At 42.3% G+C, this 21980-nt stretch overlaps 1 protein-coding gene across 3 annotated transcripts; it reads right to left on the bottom strand.

Annotated features, from left to right (window-relative positions):
* Positions 1-141: 141 nt before the first annotated feature.
* On the bottom strand, positions 142-21893 carry LOC133345605 (uncharacterized). Of its 3 annotated transcripts, XR_009755457.1 has the most exons (12): positions 21801-21893; positions 21536-21635; positions 19463-19584; positions 17278-17412; positions 15485-15539; positions 12328-12551; positions 10907-11008; positions 9820-9952; positions 8182-8280; positions 6389-6532; positions 1282-2274; positions 142-1016 (listed from the first exon to the last, which is right to left on the bottom strand). XR_009755457.1 is itself a non-coding variant. In XM_061556522.1 (11 exons), the coding sequence occupies exons 2-11, from the start codon at positions 21611-21613 to the stop codon at positions 2179-2181; spliced, it is 1188 nt and encodes a 395-aa protein (XP_061412506.1). In that variant the 5' UTR covers positions 21614-21635; positions 21801-21893; the 3' UTR covers positions 1223-2178. The 3 variants fall into 3 exon arrangements, 2 of the variants coding, with proteins under 2 accessions (XP_061412506.1, XP_061412507.1); XM_061556522.1 differs by lacking the exon at positions 142-1016 and having other exon boundaries at positions 1223-2274; XM_061556523.1 differs by lacking the exon at positions 142-1016 and having other exon boundaries at positions 1223-2274; positions 21536-21638; positions 21801-21834.
* Between the last annotated feature and the right edge of the window lie 87 nt (positions 21894-21980).

Below are 21980 nucleotides of genomic sequence, written 5' to 3' on the forward strand. Positions count from 1 at the left end.
TGTCGGGAAGTCCGCTAAACATTTTGAACAGACACACATAATCACTAATTTCCCTTTTTTATATATATAGATAGACTTTCAACCCAGAAAGTACATTGGTAACGTATTTATTGCATGTGTAAATTACTGTCATGACGAATGACAACATTTGTTAGATTTGCTTATTTATTCTTGGCACCAATGGATGTCCACACACTATACAGAGCATCTTTTTTTTTGACATTTTACATTCAATCTAAAAAAAACATTTATCACATGAACAAAATTACGTAAATTGTCCTGCATTACGTCAGTTGATGTTTATCAAAATCTGCATACGCCAAGAAAAACATAATAAGAATAGAAATGAATCAAATCCATCAGCCTTATTTAGTTGAATGCTTGCATTACTTATAGCCCTGTTTCGTTTGCCATTCAGTAAAGCACACTGTGTGCCCTGCTCATTATGCTGTGACATTCTGACCGGTATATGTTTACAATCTATTTCAAAGAGGCTGAACATACTTCTCATGGTCATTATTTTCAAATAATGTCTTCGAAGACCATTATGACCAAATGTATATGTTGTTGAACCGTGCTTATTGTGATTGCGATGAAGAAATTGAATGTTAAACTGTCCAGCAATATTGAAATAAAGTCGCTTACAACAGTATGTCTGTTGCTCGATTTAACATGGAATGCAGCAACGGCAAAATAAATCTGCATATGCATTATCACAATGTCTCATTTATACCACCCTTCCCATGCAGTACATCTTGAGTTGCCAGCACACAGGGGTATTTGAGGTAAGTGCTCATGAAGAAAGTGATTGGAGACTATTGTAATTACAATATAAAAACAACAGTACACACAACATATGCAACAAATGGCAACAGTATCGAAAAAGCTAAGCTGTACTTGAGACTATGTTTTTTGTTTACTTCTCTTAAGTTATTCACAGGCTATATGAAAATGGCTTTAACTTACACTATGAGATCTCTTTTACCAGTGGCAAAATATAGTCGTAGGTTTTTACCCTTTAAAACTGGTACAAAACTGACACCTTTATTCAAGGCATCATGTTTGCAATAACCACAACACAAGTAGTCAAAAAAGCAAACAAAAAGAAGCAACTCTGATAATGATAATAGGACAGTGCATATTGTTATCATTATCAGAGTTGCTTCTTTTTGTTTGCTTTTTTGACTACTTGTGTTGTGGTTATTGCAAACATGATGCCTTGAATAAAGGTGTCAGTTTTGTACCAGTTTAAAAGGGTAAAAACCTACGACTGGCTTTAACTTAGTCTTCATTTGATTGTGGACGCATACATAATCTCTGGGAAAGCTCTTCCACAAGTTGAGTGCCAAATCGCCAACTTCCCGTTCACGTTGCTCTGCAACATGCAAATTTGCTGAAACGCACGAAAGAAAGTGTTGCGTAGGCAAAGACACTTTGATTAGTTTTATATGAAGTTGATGGTTATCATGAAAGCTCAAAATTCAACTTGGTGGGAATGTTACGCTCTAAACCCTGGGAGAGGATTCATTAAAACAAGCTGGTGCCATTAGTTTTTACCAGGTTAGGTTTTAAAACTTTTATATTCTTCCTCTAAAGTGTATTTTTTTGGTATTCGTAGCCTGGGGAGGCACCAACTCCTTGCCTAGATCTACTACGATATTTCATTAAGGTTTAATACATAAGGCCACGATTGACTATAATTACTCTTGCAAAATGGAAGCCAATAAATTGCAGTGTTTACCATTGGATGTTGTGCAACATTTTAAGAATGCAACAAAGTTCTGTGCATAAAATGTACGCAATTATTTTTGAGCTTTACGTGTGCAAATATCTTATAAGATGGTGCCTTCACAAAAACTTTGACAAATGTTCTTAAACAGGCGACCAGTCAAAGACAATGGTGAGAATGAATGTTCACCATGTTGGCATTTTATTTCGACATTGATTATTATTCACAAGAAGCTCAATATCACATAAAGGAGACCAATTTGCAAAATATAGAGGCGATATATGGAAATATATGACTTATTTGCATGGTGTACTCCTTGCTCTTCATCAGACAATGCTGGCATTTCATCTAAACAGAAGCAACACGCCAGAGGAGTGTAATGTCCTGCCGGCACCTATGGTATTGATGCTGCACACTGCGTCACTAAACCGATGCACGAGGCGGAGTTCTCAGCGCATCCCTGCGTCCATGAGATCGCGGATGAACCTCGCACGATGAAGCACGAGCCACGCTTCCAGCTTTGTGCCCAGCATTCTTTCCAGATCCTGCGCGTGCACACAGCACACAGCACGTCGGGATCTTAAAGCAGCGTTAGCAACTCTCATGACGCAGAAAGTTGCCAAACGAACATCAAAGAGTCACTAGTTAGACTTCCCTTGCATCTGCCACCGCCTCTGAAGTCAAAAATGTCACCATACCCTTTACCTCTACAGTGCTGTTGTGGTTATGCGGTCCAAACTATGGACCAGACAGTAAACGCATGTAGTCTGCACTCTTTCAACAAACTAATAGCAAAACTAAACACGCTCTCCTGAAGTTCTCTCGTGGCTAGCAGACCTCACTATAGGCATTAGTTCCTGAACATATTGCTACACGCAACAGAACATCTTATTACAAATAGTAACGAGTGGCCGTGCAGCGGTTCGTGCAATGCACTATGAATCCGGTGACCCGAATTCGATTCCCAGTCACGGAATACATCAGCGGCAAGTGATATCCCAGCCAGTTCTGGGTCTCTACCAATACACAGATTTTCACTGACCAGCGTGGTGAAGTATAATCAAAAGCCCATGTGATCAACACGCATTAGGAACGCCTTCATCCAGCTGCGGATTGACCATAGCTGATGATGATTTTTAATCATTGTAAACTGATACAATATCTTTGGCACGGCTGGAAGCCCTCCGAATCAGACATCATTTTGTTTGCAGTAAATGGCACTAAATTTGTCACTCCAGTGGTGGCTTTGACAAAAAAATTGCCACGAGGGGAAACACAAAAAGCCATGAAAAATAGTGATAAAATCGCAGTTGGCATGACTGGCATTAACAACATCGGCACAGCGGCTTCAGTGTGTAAAGCAACGCTTTGGAAGCGGGGCTGGTTGGTTTGTTTGTTTGGAATTCATCGTGCACAGAGGGCTGTGAGGCAGCCGGAAGCCGGCAGTGAAGCAAACACGTCGCTGAGCTTCACATGTTTATGGATACACAGTATGCGTGTGTTTGTTTTCTGGGTACTTCCGTTATCCTTCCACATGCAACATACTTATTTAGGGACGAGGATATAATCCCATTGTGGTCGTCAACATGTCTCTCTTTTTGTATGACGGTCACATCAGCGGAAATGTATGTTCAGTGACCTTAGATAAAGAGGACCACTGCATTTTTTCAGCAAATTCTGGTGTTTTGCATAATGCACGAAAGCCGGTTCTCATTTGTACACGTTTTTGTCACGTGTCGTGCGACATCTTAGAGCGGGGATTTCTAGAAGAAGAAAAAACAAAACCCAACCCGCCAAGACTCGGCGAGATTTATTTGAATATTTGACGAGACATGTTTTTAGCAAAGAGTGCATTTCATATGAATACACCCACGTGTTGCCAGAGGTGGGACAAAGTCATTGTTATGCAAGTCCAAGTCGAGTCTGAAGTCATCAAATTCATGACTCGAGTCTGACTCGAGTCCAAGTCACATGACTCGAGTCCACACCTCAGAGGTGGGACAAAGTCATTGTTATGCAAGTCCAAGTCGAGTCTGAAGTCATCAAATTCATGACTCGAGTTTGACTCGAGTCCAAGTCACATGACTCGAGTCCACACCTCTGCGTGTTGCCATCCTAGAATTTCACCCACGTGCAGAAGAACACTGACCAACGGAGTGGAACAACGCGAACGTCCAGAATAAACACCACATTCGAGACCCTTTGACATTCCTCCTCAAAGACACTGGGTGTAACCATGAACTGCATCAGAACATCAACAGGCCGATGCGCACATCTCCTTCATGAATGGAAAATGAGAGATAGTGGTGCGACTGTGGCAATGCAACCACAACTCTGGAGCATATAGTGAACTACTTGTACATCTGCGCTCCTTTAACGGAGCAAGCAAAACCACACGAACTCTCTAATGTAGTTAGCAGACGTCAACATTGGCATTTAGCTCCTGAACAGATTGCGATATGCAATAGAATTACAAATGCAGTCTCAACACGTCGGTTCTATTTACTCAGTAAACATGAAACATCAGAACAACGTTAGCCCAACGGTTCCAACCACATGGCGTTGTTTACTGGGTAAGCATGTTGTACGTGTACAGCACTTAAGTGAAGTCATTTAAACCACAGGATGGCAAACCCTCTCGAAGCCGGAATAATCTAAGGGAGCGACGATCATGATGGCAGTGACCGGAATACTGCTATTAATTAGATAATATATCATTACTGTGAAATTAGATTTACAAGAAATTAAAACCCAACATTTACTTAACATGCAGTAAGTTGATAACAAATAACAAAATATTCACCGTTAAATTGAGCTTTACAAAGCTTTAATCTTCTTGGTTCTTTCGGTAAAGTCACGTAGAATGGAAATAATAAAATAATACATAATAAAATAATTCTCACGACGTTTCGGCCACAACGCAAGCAGCCGTCCTCAGGTGAAGACCAGGTCTGTCGGGGAGACAGCGTCTGAATGTCTGAATGTCAGACGCTGTCTCCCCGACAGACCTGGTCTTCACCTGAGGACGGCTGCTTGCGTTGTGGCCGAAACGTCGTGAGAATTATTTTATTTTGTTTTATTTTATTATTTTATTATTTCCATTCTACGTGACTTTACCGAAAGAACCAAGAAGATGAATCCCTGCAGTCACGAAAGCTTTAAATCGAAAATCTTTCATCGTGTACGGTACGATTTTATCCGAGTCAATGCCAACACCACAAAGCAGAGGAGGAAGGCCGATTCTTAAACTTAATAAACAAGAGGCTGATTCTTAAACAAACAAACAAAAACCCCAAGAGACTGAATCTCACGGGCGCTATATTAACATGGAGCTGTATATCATAACCGAGTAAACAATTATCGATCCCAGTAAACGCTGTACGCAACGTTTGTCCAACGGGTCTAACCACAATGACAACAACGGTGACCCAACTTTGCCATGTTTACTGAAATCGTAGAGCGATAGTTGTTATAAGTTGGAATGATCCGGTTTATTTTAAGATGTAATCATTTTTCTTCATCTTTCCGGCTCATCCTGAATCCCATCTTAGCCGTGTCTGGCTTAGCGCTGTTTTACCGTATTGCATACAAACATTACGTCAATAAAACATTGGCGTGTAAACTGCATAGTGCGTATGCGATCCATGACGTTATGCACGATTTGAATAAAGACTTAAGACCCTTTCCAAATATGTCACCACGAATTTGTTTTTTCCGTTTTAAACTTTACACGGGCATGACTGCCTTTGGGACTTGATCATGACCCAGGAAACGTGCTGATGTTGAGCTAACCTTGGCATTGGATTTGATGTTTACTAGACAGTTGGTGCCCTAGATTAGCAATTTGCCTTTGTGAACCATGGAGACCAGGTGGAAAGAGGGCAACAACTACTCTTTGTTTTTTTTGGTAAAGTCACGTTCGGCTGCTGGGTTGATGATTTAGTTGTTTTTTAAATCCTTTATATTAAGTTCACTTGCTTGCTTGCTTGCGCGCTTACGACCGTGCAAATCTTTCGGTCGTTTTTTAACCCACTTCCCGTGATCCAATCGAGCTGACATTTTGCACACAGACTCGTTGTGCGTGACAATTTATTTTCGTGAAATTTTTTTTAAAAAATTGTACACTTTTTAGGTAATTTTTTTTATATTTAATTACCAATTGCTTAATGGTGGCAGGCAATCATCTGACCCATAGGTGGCATCCATCTCAACCCAGAGGACGAAAGGACTCTAGCCGCCACGCATATAAAGGATTTATAGTGAAAAACTTTGGTTTTACGGGTTAATTTTTTCATTTATTTTTACCTACGTGACTTTACCGAAAAAACCAAAGAGTAGTTGTTGCCCTCTTTCCACCTGGTCTCCATGGTTCACAAAGGCAAATTGCGAATTAGGAGTGGTTGGTGAAAGGAGGGCGACTTAGGCAACAACTGGTGGTTTGCGTCGCTGCTCTGGAAAGCTGAATATTGTAGATCGATGTTCGGCTGCTGGGTTGATGATTGCGTTGGTCATGATTTCTCATTGCGCCACGTGAAGGCTACACGAGTGATAAGACCCACACGCTGTCATAACCAGAATAAAGTTTAAAAATGAGTTTCAATCAAGGCTGCAGAAACCTTCAATCGAAGTTATCGAACCAGTTTGCTACCAGCAAATTACCTTCACTTCATTCTTGGGCTTGAGGATGTCAAGAGGGTGTAAATTGACCTCTGTGAGCTGCCAGAAATCTCCCAGCTTCCCATCAAATGAAATGTCTTCTTGCTTTGTCTTGTCGACGATCATATCGGGGTTGATGCTCAGAACCTGTCCGGGGAAAAAATAAAACGTGACAAGTTTCTCCGCAGGGAAACTGAATGTGGAACAATCTCGCTCCTTGACCCACATGCAGCCCCCTGCAGCTTTGCTCTGTCGCCCATTATATTCAATCAATGGCAGAGAAAGGACCAGGTCAAACGCCTGCTCTTTTCTATCGATTTGAATGTACTCTGTGATTAAACGACTGTGTCTTCCTAGCCGGCGCATGGCGCTCAACTGATTGAGTAAGTGCAATAGCTTTCACTCAACTGTGCAATTTTGTCTTCGACAAGGCACATATACAAAGGCCAATTTTAACTTTTCTTGTAGAATGTAGGAGTAAGTCCTGTGAGTGGGCACTGGTGCGTGTGCTCGTACACATACACAAGTACATACACAACTGTACGCACAGCGAAACTCCTCTTTCTCTTTTCTTCGCACTAAATGCTTCCCATTATCTAAGCCTTCATAATTTAGGATAAGAGGAAGTCACCAGAATTGTCGGCGATATCTTCCTATAAACCGTGTTTATTCGCGCTTTGCCACTCACGTAAAAGTAGTAAATGTGCGGACGAACACGGCGACTCGGATTCGTACTTAGCACCCCACACCAATTGGATAGGATTCCCACTGAACTGTATAATTATATATTTTACAACAACGCTCATGTAAAACTGATTAGTTACAACAAGTTAGTGGTTTCCTGCTTAACCAACTATGAGGCACTGCTCCTCTCCATTTTCCAACACTGATTTAGCGATGGAAATTCTACATTTCTATGGCATGTGGAGAGGCACTCCAGATGCTATTGACGTCACAGGAAGGAAACTAATTTTGTTGACCCCAGGGGGATGAAGGGCTGAGTGGATCTGCGACCAAAAGTTGAACTTGTGATCTTCAGTTGTGCTCTAGCCACACGATAACTCAGCACACTGCATGGATATTCTGTATCGCGCAAAAGATACGATCACACAAATAAATTATAATTTACGGCCTTGTTCAAATCAAAATTGGATCAAAGGCTCCCCATGTTCATGTTGGTCATAGCAGTTGTTTTACCATACTTCACCGCACTAGTCAGTGCAGGTTGGTGAATGGGGGCCAGGGACCGGCGCAGATAACACTTGCCACTGTCTTTAGCCATGGCCAAGAGTTGAACTTGGGTTACCGGTGGCACACAGTAGCAATTCTAGATTTGAAGCTTTCGTGACTGCAAGGATTCATTCCCAACAGCGTGCTTCAGCCGCACCGAACCTCACAACAATAATATTCAGGGCCTACCTTGGCTCCTCCCACCCTCAACCAGTATATATACAAATACTGTTTTCTTGGAATTTCTCTCACTTGATACAGCTATCGTGCTGTGACGGTTCCACCTGAAGACGGAAGCTTGTGTTGCCTCCGAAACGTCGTGATTTTGATTTTATTTTTATTTTACTTTTATTAATTTAGATTTTTTACACAGTAGCAAGTTCAGTGCGTGAACATCTGCACTGACCTCTTAATAATACATTTGATGTTTTCCCCTCTTTGCTTTGTGTACTGTGGTGAGCTTGAGAATTGATGTTTCGGGCGAGCGCTGAGTAATCATGAGAGGGCACTCACAGCTCCTGGCACCCGCTGCTGTGGATGCAGTGCAAAGATGCGCTCACGCTCACCTTGGCTCCCTCCACTCTCAAGTCCCACGGATCGTTTTGGCGTTGTCTTTTCAGCTGAAGTATCACGGCCTGTGGTACTCTCCGCACAGAAACTGCGACCTTCATCGTGCAAAATCAACAAACAAACATTCACCGTTTACAATTAAGAAACAACAAGTTGGCCCAGATTAAATTGATTCGTGACATTTTTGCTAATTTTGTTCAAACCGAAACAATACAATATACTGCACATGTGAAAATGCTATTAAAATTCACGATAATGCACAAGATGTCCCATATGCCAGATAGAAGAAATGAAAAATAAACGATGTGGCCAATGCCTGTATCACACGAATGCACACAATTTTTGTCCGATTTCGGCAGCATAACCTACTTAGTTCTTGGACGGCGAGATTGCCTGGGGATAACCAGGCGTTGTAGCCTTGGGCCCCGAGATGGTCAGACATGGAAGTGCATCTTAGTGATGGATTATGGAACCTATGGGGGAGCTTTGATTATGCACACATCACTCCCAACTTCTAAAACCCATATTCTTAGGTTTTTTTCGGTAAAGTCACGTAGGTAAAACATCAAAATTTATAAAAAATAAAATAAAGATCACGACGTTTCGGAGGCAACACAAGTCTCCGTCATCAGGTGGGACCGTCACAGCCAGATTAGCTGCATCAAGTGAGGCAATGATTCAAGATGTAATCCCTTAAAAGCGAGTTGAGGGGGGAGGAGAGGGGGGGGGGGAGCTCATCAGAATGTGGTAGCCAATGAATGGAACGTATCGGGAGGGAGGGGGGCGGGGCCTAAAACCCATTCTGCACAGCACATGGAGAGGACACGCGCTACCTGTCTGGCCTCTTCTATGTGCTGTGAAGAAGGCCCATTGCCCGAAACGTCGCCTATTATATACTTTTTGTTTGTAAGGCCTCACTGTTATTGACAAATGTGAGTTACAACTTTCTGAACCGCCCCTACTGGACATCTGTGAGAAAGAGCTATATAGCTCATTGGGGCCGTCCATAAATGACGTCACGCGATTTTGGACGATTTTTGACCCCCCTCCCCCTCGTCACACGGCGTCACAAAAAGTCAGACCCCCCCCCCTCAAATGTGACGTCACAAAGCTCTGCCCCCCCCCCAAATAAAACATGCTTCAAATCGCTTTAAACTATTGTCATTGTAGTGCGTATTTAATGTGGCGCTGCACTCTGATGTTGTAGGAGAAAACATTTATTTAAAAAGTCTATTTAATTAAGTAGAACGTGTTGTGTATATTTATTTAAAGTTGCGCATTTTGATGTGACGTCACATATCTCAACCCCCCCCCCCCCCTCGTCAGACATCGTCACAATTGTCTGCCCCCCCCCCCCCCCCTAGGTGCGTGACGTCATTTATGGACGGCCCCATAGGAGTCTTCCAGTATAAATACATAATCTGATCATGCATGGCATAGACCAAACATCCCAATGTAGGACGCTCCTGAACAAATGCCGGGTGGCTCAGCGAGGCATTCTTCAGTAAATAAAGATAATCATTATAATAATGTGCATGATATTACAGCCTTTAAAATTAGAATTTCAATTACTATGCTTAACTGTAACGTTAATAACAATGTTATAGCAGTTGGAGTGGATACAAAAGTCATACCTCCTCCTTGATGCTCTGGGATGTAAACCGCTTTATGTCTCCGGCGTTTCTGGGTCTAAGGTCATTCACGGCCAGAATTTCATCACCAAAGTGCAGTTCCTTTATTTCTGATGCCTCCATGATTAGCAGAATGCTGCGCACACCACAACAGAGATATACAGTTCAATACCTGTTTGGCGAGGTTGAAAAAGTTTAACAAACTGACGGTGATGTCAATCTGTGTCTCTGTGTGTGCATATCTCCGTGTCTGTGTTGTTTTGGGGGTTAGCGCACTGCAATCTGAACCCGGCGACCCGATTCAATTCACGGCCAACACCAGTGACGATTACCTGAATCTGTCCAGGCCCTCCTCTAAGTCGACTCAGCCTCAAATGAGTACATGGTGCGGTGTGTAAACATCGCCACTGGGGAGATAAAGGCGGCCGGGCGTGGTGCTGGCCGTGTCTCTCTGTGTGTATCTCCGTGTCTCTGTGTGTATCTCTGTGTCTCTGTGTGTATCTCCGTGTCTCTGTGTGTATCTCCGTGTCTCTGTGTGTATCTCCGTGTCTCTGTGTGTATCCCCGTGTCTCTCTGTGTGTATCTCCGTGTCTCTGTGTGTATCTCCGTGTCTCTGTGTGTATCTCCGTGTCTCTGTGTGTATCTCGGGTTTCATCTCCCAGCTGCGTATGGTTCCCCCAGTGCAACCCTCATGACAGACGTTATGGAGGTAATTGGGGCCGTCCATAAATGACGTCACGCGATTTTGGACGACTTTTGACCCCCCCCCCTCGTCACACGGCGTCACAAAAGGTCAGACCCCCCCCCCCCTCAACTATGACGTCACAAAGCTCTGCCCCCCCCAACCCCCAAATTAAATACTGTATGCCTCAAATCGCGTTAAACTATTGTCATTGTAGTGCGTATTTAATGTGCCGCTGCACTCTGATGTTGTAGGAGAAAACATTTATCAAAAAGTATATTTAATTAAGTAGAACGTGTTGTCTATATTTATTTAAAGTTGCGCGTTTTGATGTGACGTCACATTTATCAACACCCCCCCCCCCCCAAGGTGCGTGACGTCATTTATGGACGGCCCCTATCAACTTACTATATTCTGCCATTGTATTCAGAAAATGACATGTTGTCAAGGACATCATTGCGGTTGACCTTCACAGTGATCAACTGTGCAGTCTGGTCCTTTTTCATCTGCCTGTGGGACAGAGAAATACAATATTTAAAACGCGTTGTGTGCGTGTGTAAACGACTTAGCAGTCACACGAGCATGGGTCTTTCAGCTGCAGCGAACTAACGGTTATGCCGACTCGATGTAATAATGTCTGATGAGACGATTTGTTTACAATTTCACCCAATAAAAGAGTCCCCCCCACTGCCCCCCGAAAAAGAAAGGCCTAACAAATGAACAAAACTCATGGCGGTCAACATTCGATCACCGATTGTACATTTGAAAATGCCACGCTTCGTGCGTCACGTTGTTTTGTAGAGTGCTAAATGCAAACAACAACACAAATCCATTCTGAAAAGTATAAATGGTGACAGGGAGCGGAAGCAATGTGGTTCGTGTGCAATGAATCTGAGCGACCTGAGTTTGATTATCGGTCAAAGCTAACGTCAGCGAGAAGTGACATTTGAATCGGTTCTCCTGGGCGACCCCCCCCCCCATCACCAACTCGCATTGCCCATCGTGGTAAAGCAGTTTGGTCAAACAACGCCCGTGACAAACACGATGTGGGGGAGACCTTAATCCAGCAGTGGACTGATAAAGGGCTGGAAATAAAACAATGCGCACAAAAACAATGAACAATTTGCATGTGTCGTGCATCGATTACAGGTCCTGGTAATTATTTTACTTTTATTAATTTTAATGTTTTACCTACTTGACTTTACCGAAAAAACCTAAGAATATAATTATTTGTGTGTTTGCTTTTTCGAATCAAAGGATGGAACAATGACTGCTGAATGAGGGTCCCCGCAAGCCACGTGTACAACATTCTTTAGGACGTGTTGTGACGGGTACTGCAGGATCTGACCGTGTCCGTCCAGTGCACCACCGAGCTGCATTGGCTTCTAGTTACCGAACGAATACATTAGAGAGTCGCACTCATTACACACAAAGCGCTTGTCACAAGTGAGCCACAATACCCTGCTCATCTCGTCAAGGAGCATAAACCATCACGAGACCTCCGGTCATCCTTGCAGCAGATTTTGGCTAACCATCGAACAAACATAGTCACTGCATCGCACGCTTTCAGATGTGCTTCTTCTGCGGGACGTCTGGAACGTTCTTCCTTCCGATATTCGGAAGCAACTGCAGCTATGCACTTTTGAATCTAGATTGAAAACTAATTTATTTAGAACTGCTTTTTGTGTTTAGTTCGTTGTCTTTTCCCCGCACCTATTAGCGCAGTTGGCTATGTACGGTGTGAAAGAAGTTCAACATATATATGTACAACAGTGGTAAACACGCTACTCCACCGCTGGGCCGTGTCGCCACCCTATAAGTCACCTCACCTGTAGCAGTCGGACACCTTCCAAGACTGTCCGGGGCTGGTATGCTGCTCAGCAGCAGCGCTGGCTTGCATTGGGCTCGACGACTTCGTGTGTTCAGGCTGGCCTGCTGCAAACTCCTTATCAATTCTGAGCTTGTCCATTGACCACGTGGGGAACGATTGGTTGCTTGGTTTAGACAGGATGCCGATTCCGTTGTCCTTCGTGTCTTCATTGTAGCGTATGGGCTTATAATTGTGAAAAGTAAATCGGAGAAAAGCGTTGTTGTTAATGTTTGCATGGTTTTTACACGATGTGATTGTTGGCAACTAGTTCTTTTCTACCATATTTGTCCATGAGCCCAGAATAGATATTTTGCTTGTCGGTACCACCTGTGGTGCCAGAAGTTGAGTGGTTCCAAATTGTTTACGTGACCAACAAAGGTGAATTATGTGATAATGGGTGGGTTATGAAATAATTGACTCACATTATCCATATAAATGCATCGGTACGAATAAAGTTTTGCTTCCGTAAGTGGTACCAATTTTTGCTCTGGTTCATGAACTGTCATATTTAAACCGAAGGCTATACATGCTTGCTTTAGTTATGGCTTTACTGTCACACTGCCATATGTTTCAAACAACATGTTGACAAATGTGTACATTTTTACATTTGTACATTTTGTAATAAATCATCAGCATCTCCTGAGGAACTGCATTGCAGTTATAAAATACAGGGTGTTTTTAAAAAAGATTGACCCATTTCAAAGCAGTATATTTCACGATGGCAACATGTTACAATTACACAAAAGTTACAAGCGGTTTAATGAGTTAGCAAGTTTTACTAACCATTTTATAAATGCTCTATGTGCCCTCCACCTGCTGTACGGACAACATCGAGACGATAGTTCAATTCGTCCCAAACGCCTCTCAAAGTGTCTTCTTTCGCTGAATTCACCGCTGCCGTGATTCTGTTTTTGAGGTCATCCAGATTCGTCGCTAATGGTGGCACAAAAACACGGTCTTTTGTGCCACCATGCACTTTGACATTGGCGGATCAATGCCAAAACGCCGTTGAAACGCACGCTGCACCGCAATTACAGATTCAGTCTTGCTGAACTGCAGAACGCCAAACGCCCCTTGTGTTGCGGGGTCACCATCTTGCGAATGACTGAGGCTAGGGGCTGTTTGTGCGCTGGGAGAGGCATCTAGCGGTAATCATTTGAAACTCTACGCCCCGAACTTTCAAGTGGTAAGGGTTTCATTCATGGGCGGTTCGTGGTTGCAGAGATATAGCGATTTCAAATCGGGTCTATATATTTGAACACCCTGTATTGTACACGTTTCTGCGATATGTTTGAAAGTTATGGATTTTCAGATTGTGCTATTTTTGTGTTATGATGGGTTTTTCTTGTCATTTAAAGATTTGATGACTACCCTATGTGCACCTGACTGCCAACATTCATATAATTGTGCTGAATGTTATGTACTTCATACACAGTTGTATGTTGACTGCTAAATCATTAATTTGGCACCTGTACATCGCTATAGCTGTGCTAAATGTTTAGTACATGTGCTGATGCATAGAGTTTGAACACATGCAATTAACGGGTACATTTTAGAAGTTGAAATCTTTGATACATTGTTTCATGGCATCAAATACTCTTGACATTTCCATAGCCAGACTGAATATCCATTTTAAAATTCTTATATAGTCTGGGGTCTCGAGGTGGTGCCAGTGGTTTGCGCACAGCACTTCTGAACCCTGTAACCTGAGTTTGTTCCCTGCCTGTGGCTGACATCGGTGTGGCGAGTGACGTCTGAACTGGCCCATTTTTAAATCCTTTATATTAAGTTCACTTGCTTGCTTGCTTGCGCGCCTACGACCGTGCAAATCTTTCGGTCATTTTTTAACCCACTTCCCGTGATCCAATCGAGCTGACATTTTGCACACAGACTCGTTGTGCGTGACAATTAATTTTCGTGAATTTTTTCTCTCCAAATTTTTACACTTTTTAGGAATTTTTTTAAAATATTTAATTACCAATTGCTTAATAGTGACAGGCAATCATCTGACCCATAGGTGGCAGCTATCTCAAGCCAGAGGACGAGAGGACTCTAGCCGCCACGCATATAAAAGATTTATAGTGAAAAATTTTGTTTTTACGGGTTAATTTTTTAAATCCTTTATATTAAGTTCACTTGCTTGCTTGCTTGCGCGCTTACGACCGTGCACATCTTTCGGTCGTTTTTTAACCCACTTCCCGTGATCCAATCGAGCTGACATTTTGCACACAGACTCGTTGTGCGTGACAATTGATTTTCGTTAAACAAAATTTTCCAAAATTTTCCACTTTTTAGGAACATTTTTTTTTCATATTTCATTTAAAATACCAATGTTATAAAAATGAAACTCTTACTCAAGAAAAACAGAAATGAATAATAAAATAAAACCGATGCCACGCATATAAAGGATTTATAGTGAAAAACTTGTTTTTACGGGTTAATTTTTGTGGTACCCCTTCACCAACCTGCACTGACCAGCGTGGTGAAGAATGATAAAAAAAAAACAATCGACCACCATGATTGACATGGTGTCGAGAGGCCTTCGTCCAGCAGTAGATTGATAAAGAGCTGAACATTGTTATTTGTATTGTTTGATACTCGCAGACCGCACGTCCCTTGGACGTAACCGTGAGTCCCTCCCTCCACCCAGCAAAACCTTTTCTTTCTAACATAGTATGATACTCCATAAGCTTAAAGACGTATACTGTGTATATTTAGACAAACAATGATTATTAGCCTGCAGATATATATATCTAGGCCGTGTGTACCTCTCTTTCTCAGGACACGCATTACGCACCTCCTATTAGCACGGTTGGCTAGGTACTTTGCGTATGAAATTCAGAATCACTTAAAAGTAAAAAAAAACTCATTTACGAAACCTGTTCTGACTTTGTCATTCATTCCTGGAAAACTGAACACATTGTGTTTTTTTTTTGTTACTTCATTTCCAACTTTGCTGCTGTTGATTCTCCAGCGACTCTACATTGGCCGAAGCCAAGCCGCCGCTCACGACTCCAGCCTGAACACAAACCTGAGCAACTGCCACGCTCAGCGAGCTTGGCGTAATCAAGCCCTCCTCCGACTGTGCGCAGTGTGCGTAGACTCGTGGCACTTACATGAAGCGGCGCACGGACCTCTTTTAGTTTCTGCATCCACTTATCAATGTCCCTCCTGTGAAGCATGTCACAACAGATACCACTCACTGCGTGAGCGATTGGTAAATCTAACACAGAGACGGCGACGTGAATGCACCACAAAGCAAACGTTTTTTTCAGAATGGTCTTGCCACGTTTTTGGCTGTACTGGTGATATTGCCACGTGTATTCCAATTGAGTAATTTCTAAGCGTTGGGAGGTTTGGTCAACGCCGGTAACATTGTGCGTGTGTATTGCCTTTTTGTTTTAGCTATGGGAGGGAAATGGGAGAACCCGTATGAAACTCATGGAGATCGCGGGGAGAACGTGCAAATGCCAAGCAGAAAAAAACACCCGAGTTGGCTATTGAACCTAGGTCCCTTCTTGCTATGAGTGACAAGTCTTATACCACTGCGCCATCCTGCTGCCCATTCGACTATTCAGAGTGAATTTGAGGGAGACGCCGTCTGCCACACAACAGTGGGGCCAAGTGTTTTATTGCAGTCAGCAATTAGCTACCCCGTTCTACTATATAAAGTGCACGATTGATTTTTGCCAATCTCACTTCATCTCACCTGCTTGTTCATTAGTGCTGTAGTTGTACTAACATATGCAGCACGGTACTCTATACAACATCTAATGCTTGTCACAAGTTAAGCTTTTCATGCTGAACAAAAAGTAAATTTACTTGACCTTACCAACATTTAAAATTATTTTCTGTTAACCTTCTCATACATATTCTTTGGGTCTTTCGGTAAAGCCACGTAGCCAGAATTAAATAACAAAAACTACGACGTTTCGATCGCAACACAAGTGGTCGTCTTCAGGAAAAGGGGGGTTAGCTTCTAAAGACAACTGCTTATAAAGGTTTGAAATGGGCGTAGCCCAAATGTCAGCAGCCAATGCCAATGCAAGTGGTGGGCAGCGACCGAGGCGGTAGTGGGGTTTCCACCAATCAGAGGGCTGCCAAGCAAAAATTAGCAAGTCAATGCAAGATCGCAAAGCCTTCTACAAGGTGAGTGCGCCAAGGTAGCTATGTTAATGTACTAGATTAACATAACCACCTTAGCATGTTAATGGAGGATGCTTGGCGATCTACCTTTAACATGCCAATCTCTGATTGGTTGAAAGCCCACCATTATGTATACTAATTTACGATGCTACATTTAATCATGCACTGCAAGTGCTTAAACAATATATTTGAATCTTAGTCACAAGAACCAGTTTTCAGAGAAATATTAATCCACTCTTATACCATATTTCTAATTTAACGTTGATGCTACTTCATAGAGCATTATTATCAAGACTGTAAAAATAATTTCACCCACAGAAGGAATCATCAGTTAGGCATATCCAGCAGCCATACAGAGTTAACGATGCCGAACGTTGTATGGGTGAGGTGCCCACAAATGAACTGTGAGGCTCCAAAAAATTGCAGCCAAAATAATGATAGTGTAATTATGTTGATGCTGCCTCAGGAATAGAGATATGATGCCTCCTCTGATGTACAAACACCACCCAGGAATTGCCTCGAGTGGTGTCTCATAACTATAATTATGCAACTGGCAAAAACTGGGACGTTTTACGTCACACGAAGACTTACAGATTTCCCAAGACAGCGCCGTCAAAAAGTTTGAACATTCCTGGAAAACCAAAGAGGTGGCAACCCTACCCAAGAAGCATTATGCATACTTATTTACAGTTTTATTTGAGTTCACATACAACTGGGTTCTTCATAGCTATGTTGGATCTTTACGAGTACTTTTCCTCCTTACCTGCTGCCAACGAGGAAGTACTGACGCTTGTAGACCTGGAAGAACAACACGGCGTCCCCTGGGTCGTGCAGCATCATGGTCTTCACAGCCGACCACTTTGGGTTCTGCTCCGGATTGACTTCTATATTTTCAACGCTGCACATTAATAGCACAGCAGATAATACATCAGTGGAGAATTGTTTCCGCGTTGGCAATCTGCGCCGAGGTATCAGTGAAAAGGTAATACAGAACGCAGAGGCCTTAGCCATCATTCTTTTTGATGAGTGGTTTGTCCTGCCCAAGGCCACAAATCTTTATTTCTTTGTTCTCTGATCTATGTGTTTCCTCTTTCTGTGTGTATCTCAGTGTAATACTCAGGATGCATCTGTACATGCTTTGTGTACTGTTCATCTTTATTTGTCAATGTATGTTAATTAAATCCACATGTTACAATAATATGCAACGATTGAAAACTTTCTTCTCTCAACACACCGGTATGCTGTTTATTTTTTTTTTAAATGTTCCAAAAGCATGGCTGCTTGCTCTCGCTCAACTCTCTGTTTTAGTATTTTGGTGTCAGTCTGCCTTCAATAATTGTCCTTGAGAAACATACTTTACTTCATTTCGCTTTCAAGTTGTGTGCCTTAAACAGATATGTTCTTCTAGATTTAAAGCTTCTAGATTTGAAGCTTTCGTGACTGCAAGGATTCATACTCTTAGGTTTTTTCGTTAAAGTCACGTAGGTTTAAATAAAAAATAAATAATAATAATGATAAAAATGATAATAGAAATAAAAAATTCAGTGTTAAAACCTATGCTGTAATTACGAATTTATTTCATTTAGGTCTGCCTTGAAAAAGATCATTATGGTATCAAAGTGCTCTTTCCAGGTCTTTAAATAAATGAATTGACATTGAAATTCATGCCGCACTGATCAGTCAGGTGGAAATTATTTAAGAATACAGATAATAACAACAATTGAAATCTCTCCTGAAATAGATCACAAGAATGCACCATTGTGAATTCAACATCGATGTCTGTCCCATCGCTGATTCCAAATATAAAGGTCATTGCAACCCATATATGTTCGGATCAGAGCACTTGGATCATATTAAATATTCACTTAAAAATGCCTGTGACAAAAATACAGTTAATCCACAGCATGCGTACACATTGAGGTAAGAAGGATGAGGACGTCAGAATGTTAAATGTCAGGGGAAGTACGCCAAGCCCTTAAACGGTTCAAAGGTGAATTGTGAAATATTTTGCTTTGTTGTCCTGGCTATGACGTTAAACTGCGCCCAATTGTGGCGTCACCTAATCGACCATTGATACTTTATTGGAACGCTCGGAAGAAAACACCACAGCCATCGCTCCATACTTATTGCACAAGAACCATAGAAAGATCAATTGTGTTAGGAGGTGAATAGGGGTGAATAGGGGGGGTATGGTGTGATGGATGGAGGAAGATTGTATCTTTATTGGACTAAAGAAAAATGGTGACTTATCTATTATAACTTTGATAGTGTTGTCTGTTGTTGGACACTTGGTGTTTTGGGCCTTAATGCCTGAGCTCGGTTTTTTCGCGTAAATATATAAATGTGTCGTTAAGACCCGCGACCACCCGACACAACTAACTAGTAAGGGTTCTCACGTAAACAGAACATGCCAATTCGTCACTAGTACAGCACACCGGTGTGTCGGAGAGCCAAGCCACAACATTTACAATCTCAGTACGATCTAACCCCCAAAAAAACCTTTATTATGGAATGATTTTGGTCGCGAAAGCCTACGTGTTAAACTCAGAATGATCCTAAAACGAATAAGATTGTCAAATACCTAAATTAATCGCTCGACAGATATATTGTTTTAAATACGTGTCACTAACTTCAAACTGCAGTCAGGAAAATCAAGGTCTTCTAGAAAGGGAAAACGTGCTGCGATAATACCCAATTCTAGCTTGTAAATCATATCAAGCCGTCACGGAATGATCACCATCTATTTAAGCTTTACCACTTCTCAATAAACCCCCAAGTCCGTATCAACACCATCTGCCGTAGTTAACGCATCTTGTTGTGTGTTTAGACCGACTCAACTGGTTATTGGAGTCCACGAGAGCAGTGTTTTTATAATGTTGCTATACTCGACTGTGTGAATGTACACAATGCATGGACACAGCCTGGCATTGACTGTGTCGGCTCCAAACCTTGACATGGAAATGATTCCAAGCGGTTGATTGGTGACGTAGTGGCTTTCGCTCTCGTAATACTCCAGCAAGCACTGATAACCAAAGTCCCGAAGCACAAAGTACCTGTTTTTCCAGCTCGCCTGCATGCAAAGCAGTGTAACACGTGTTACATGTACATCAGCATACGAATCTTATCTTTTCATCAGGGCCTAATTTCTCACCGAATATTTTCCATGTCGCAGGTCGAATTGACTAGGCACAGTATGGGACACGGGTGGTACATCGGCCAGTCATCTCAAGTCAGTCAACCCATGGCACCCGTGACCTCCTGCCAGCGGGCGTTCGACACTTCACGTGACCTTAAAGGTGCACGTAGCCTGGCACAAGCGCCGTGGTGAAATCACCGCCACTTAGTGGCGAATGGCGGTTGTTGTTGGACTAGGCATGTGACGAGCAGCCACAACTTTGCTGAAAGGAATACTGGATGTAATGTGCCGGATGCAGAAATATTTCCCCAGGTTACAGACCCGGACAGACCTGGAATAATTTAAGCACGACGTTAAATGCACAAGTTAATTTACTCGCTCATATGGTCAACTTTGACTAGTCGTTTCATAACGGTGTGTGTGTGTGTGCCCACACTGGAATTAAAGGGAAATTATTTTTAAATCCTTTATATTAAGTTCACTTGCTTGCTTAGGACCGTGCAAATCTTTCGGTCGTTTTTTTAACTCACTTCCCGTGATCCAATCGAGCTGACATTTTGCACACAGACTCGTTGTGCGTGACAATGCATTTTCGTGAAAAAAAATTTTTCAAAAATTTTACACTGTTTAGGGAATTTTTTCAAAATATTTATTTACCAATTGCTTAATGCTGCCAGACAATCATCTGACCCATAGGTGGCAGCCATCTCAAGCCAGAGGACGAGAGGACTCTAGCCGCCACGCATATAAAGGATTTATAGTGAAAAACTTTGTTTTTACGGGTTAATTTTTTTAAAGCCACTGTTTGGTGGTGATTTTCTACATTTTCTGCCATGAAACAGCCTGCATGCACGATTTATCAGATTGGCAACATGTGCTCTTCAAAGCCCGTTTGAAAATTGTTATTTTTACGATTTAATGTCAGCACAGGACAAGATTACGCCAAAAAAAATACCGACGCATATGTGTACGGTTTTGTTCCAAGGACAGCTGTGCAGGGTCAATAAGTTATCATTTTATGTACAGCACTCTTGTACAAAAAGTGCACCGATGTGACTTTTCTTTCTTAGTGAGCATGTGCACACGATGGATATTACAACCTCAAAAGCTTTCACGGACAGCGTCTTCGCGTGTACTGTGGAGACGTACGCAAGCCAGTGTGTGTCGTGGACCCTCCTCCACCCGACTCGGCTAAATAAATGAAGCTGTCGCGTGAACAGACACGACAATTTGCGTTGTTTCGGCACACCGGTGTGCTGGAGAGCAAAGCCACAAACATTTAACAATTGGGTATAACGTTTCGCTGGGATTGAGCTCCTGATCGCCTGATGATGCCTGTTATGTATACACGCATGCCACAGTGCCTCATACAAAGGGCACAGATCCATCAATCAATCTTTATTTAGCGTGCCAATATCGCTCTCGCTGAAGTAAAACATCAGTGCAGATTACAGAAGATGAATACTATGGATACACGATATTGGCACGTAAAAGAAAGATTGAATTATCTGTGCCCTTTGCATGATGCACTGTTAAATGTAGATGTGTATCTATAGCGATGTTGGCACGTAAAATAAAGATTGATTGGATCTGTGCCCTTAGTATGAGGCACTGTTAAATGTGTGTATACATAACACGTTACACTCGTGAGACAAGTGTAACACACACGAGTATATAAAAACTAGTTGTGTTTATAAATATTAACCAATCCATCGCCCGAGAGTCTCAGTGGGTGTTAAGCATGCGTGTGGTCTGAAGCGATGAATTTGCCCGCATAGAATACCTTCCTTCACGCAGCAAGGTAAACCTACAGCATATATTGATGCCGAGCAGTATAAATCATGCTCCAAGGCCCCGTCAGTAAGCGATGACATCGGGCACTCACCTTCTTTCTGAAGATGAATTGGTCTTGAGGTGGGGACTTCCATAAATTGCCACTCATCAAGATGCTCGGCAAAGCCATCGCTCAAAACGTGTGCAAATAACTGCTGGAGAAAATACGAGTTGATCAAATCCAACACATTATGGAATGATTAAACATTTTTTATTAAGGCACCGTGAACATTTCGGCATACTGCGTACTATATTGAAATGTTGGTCTTGCGTGTTTAGAAGATACATCATTAAATCACATTGTACGTGTTCTTTACCTTAACGTGCTCAATTCACAAGTGTGTTGGTCGGAGCAAAGCAGGAGAAGAGACTTGGCAGGTGCGTCACTTGACTTCCTCGTGAATTCCAGTGGTCATCATATCAGAATGTTGCAAAGCTAGTTTTAAAAGCCCTATTCATCAATGCATCTTACCTTATACTTGTCAAGTCGTTCACAC

Source organism: Lethenteron reissneri, chromosome 22 (assembly GCF_015708825.2).
Source record: "Lethenteron reissneri isolate LAM-NWPU_2019-01 chromosome 22, ASM1570882v1, whole genome shotgun sequence".
Taxonomy (NCBI): Eukaryota; Metazoa; Chordata; class Hyperoartia; order Petromyzontiformes; family Petromyzontidae; genus Lethenteron; species Lethenteron reissneri.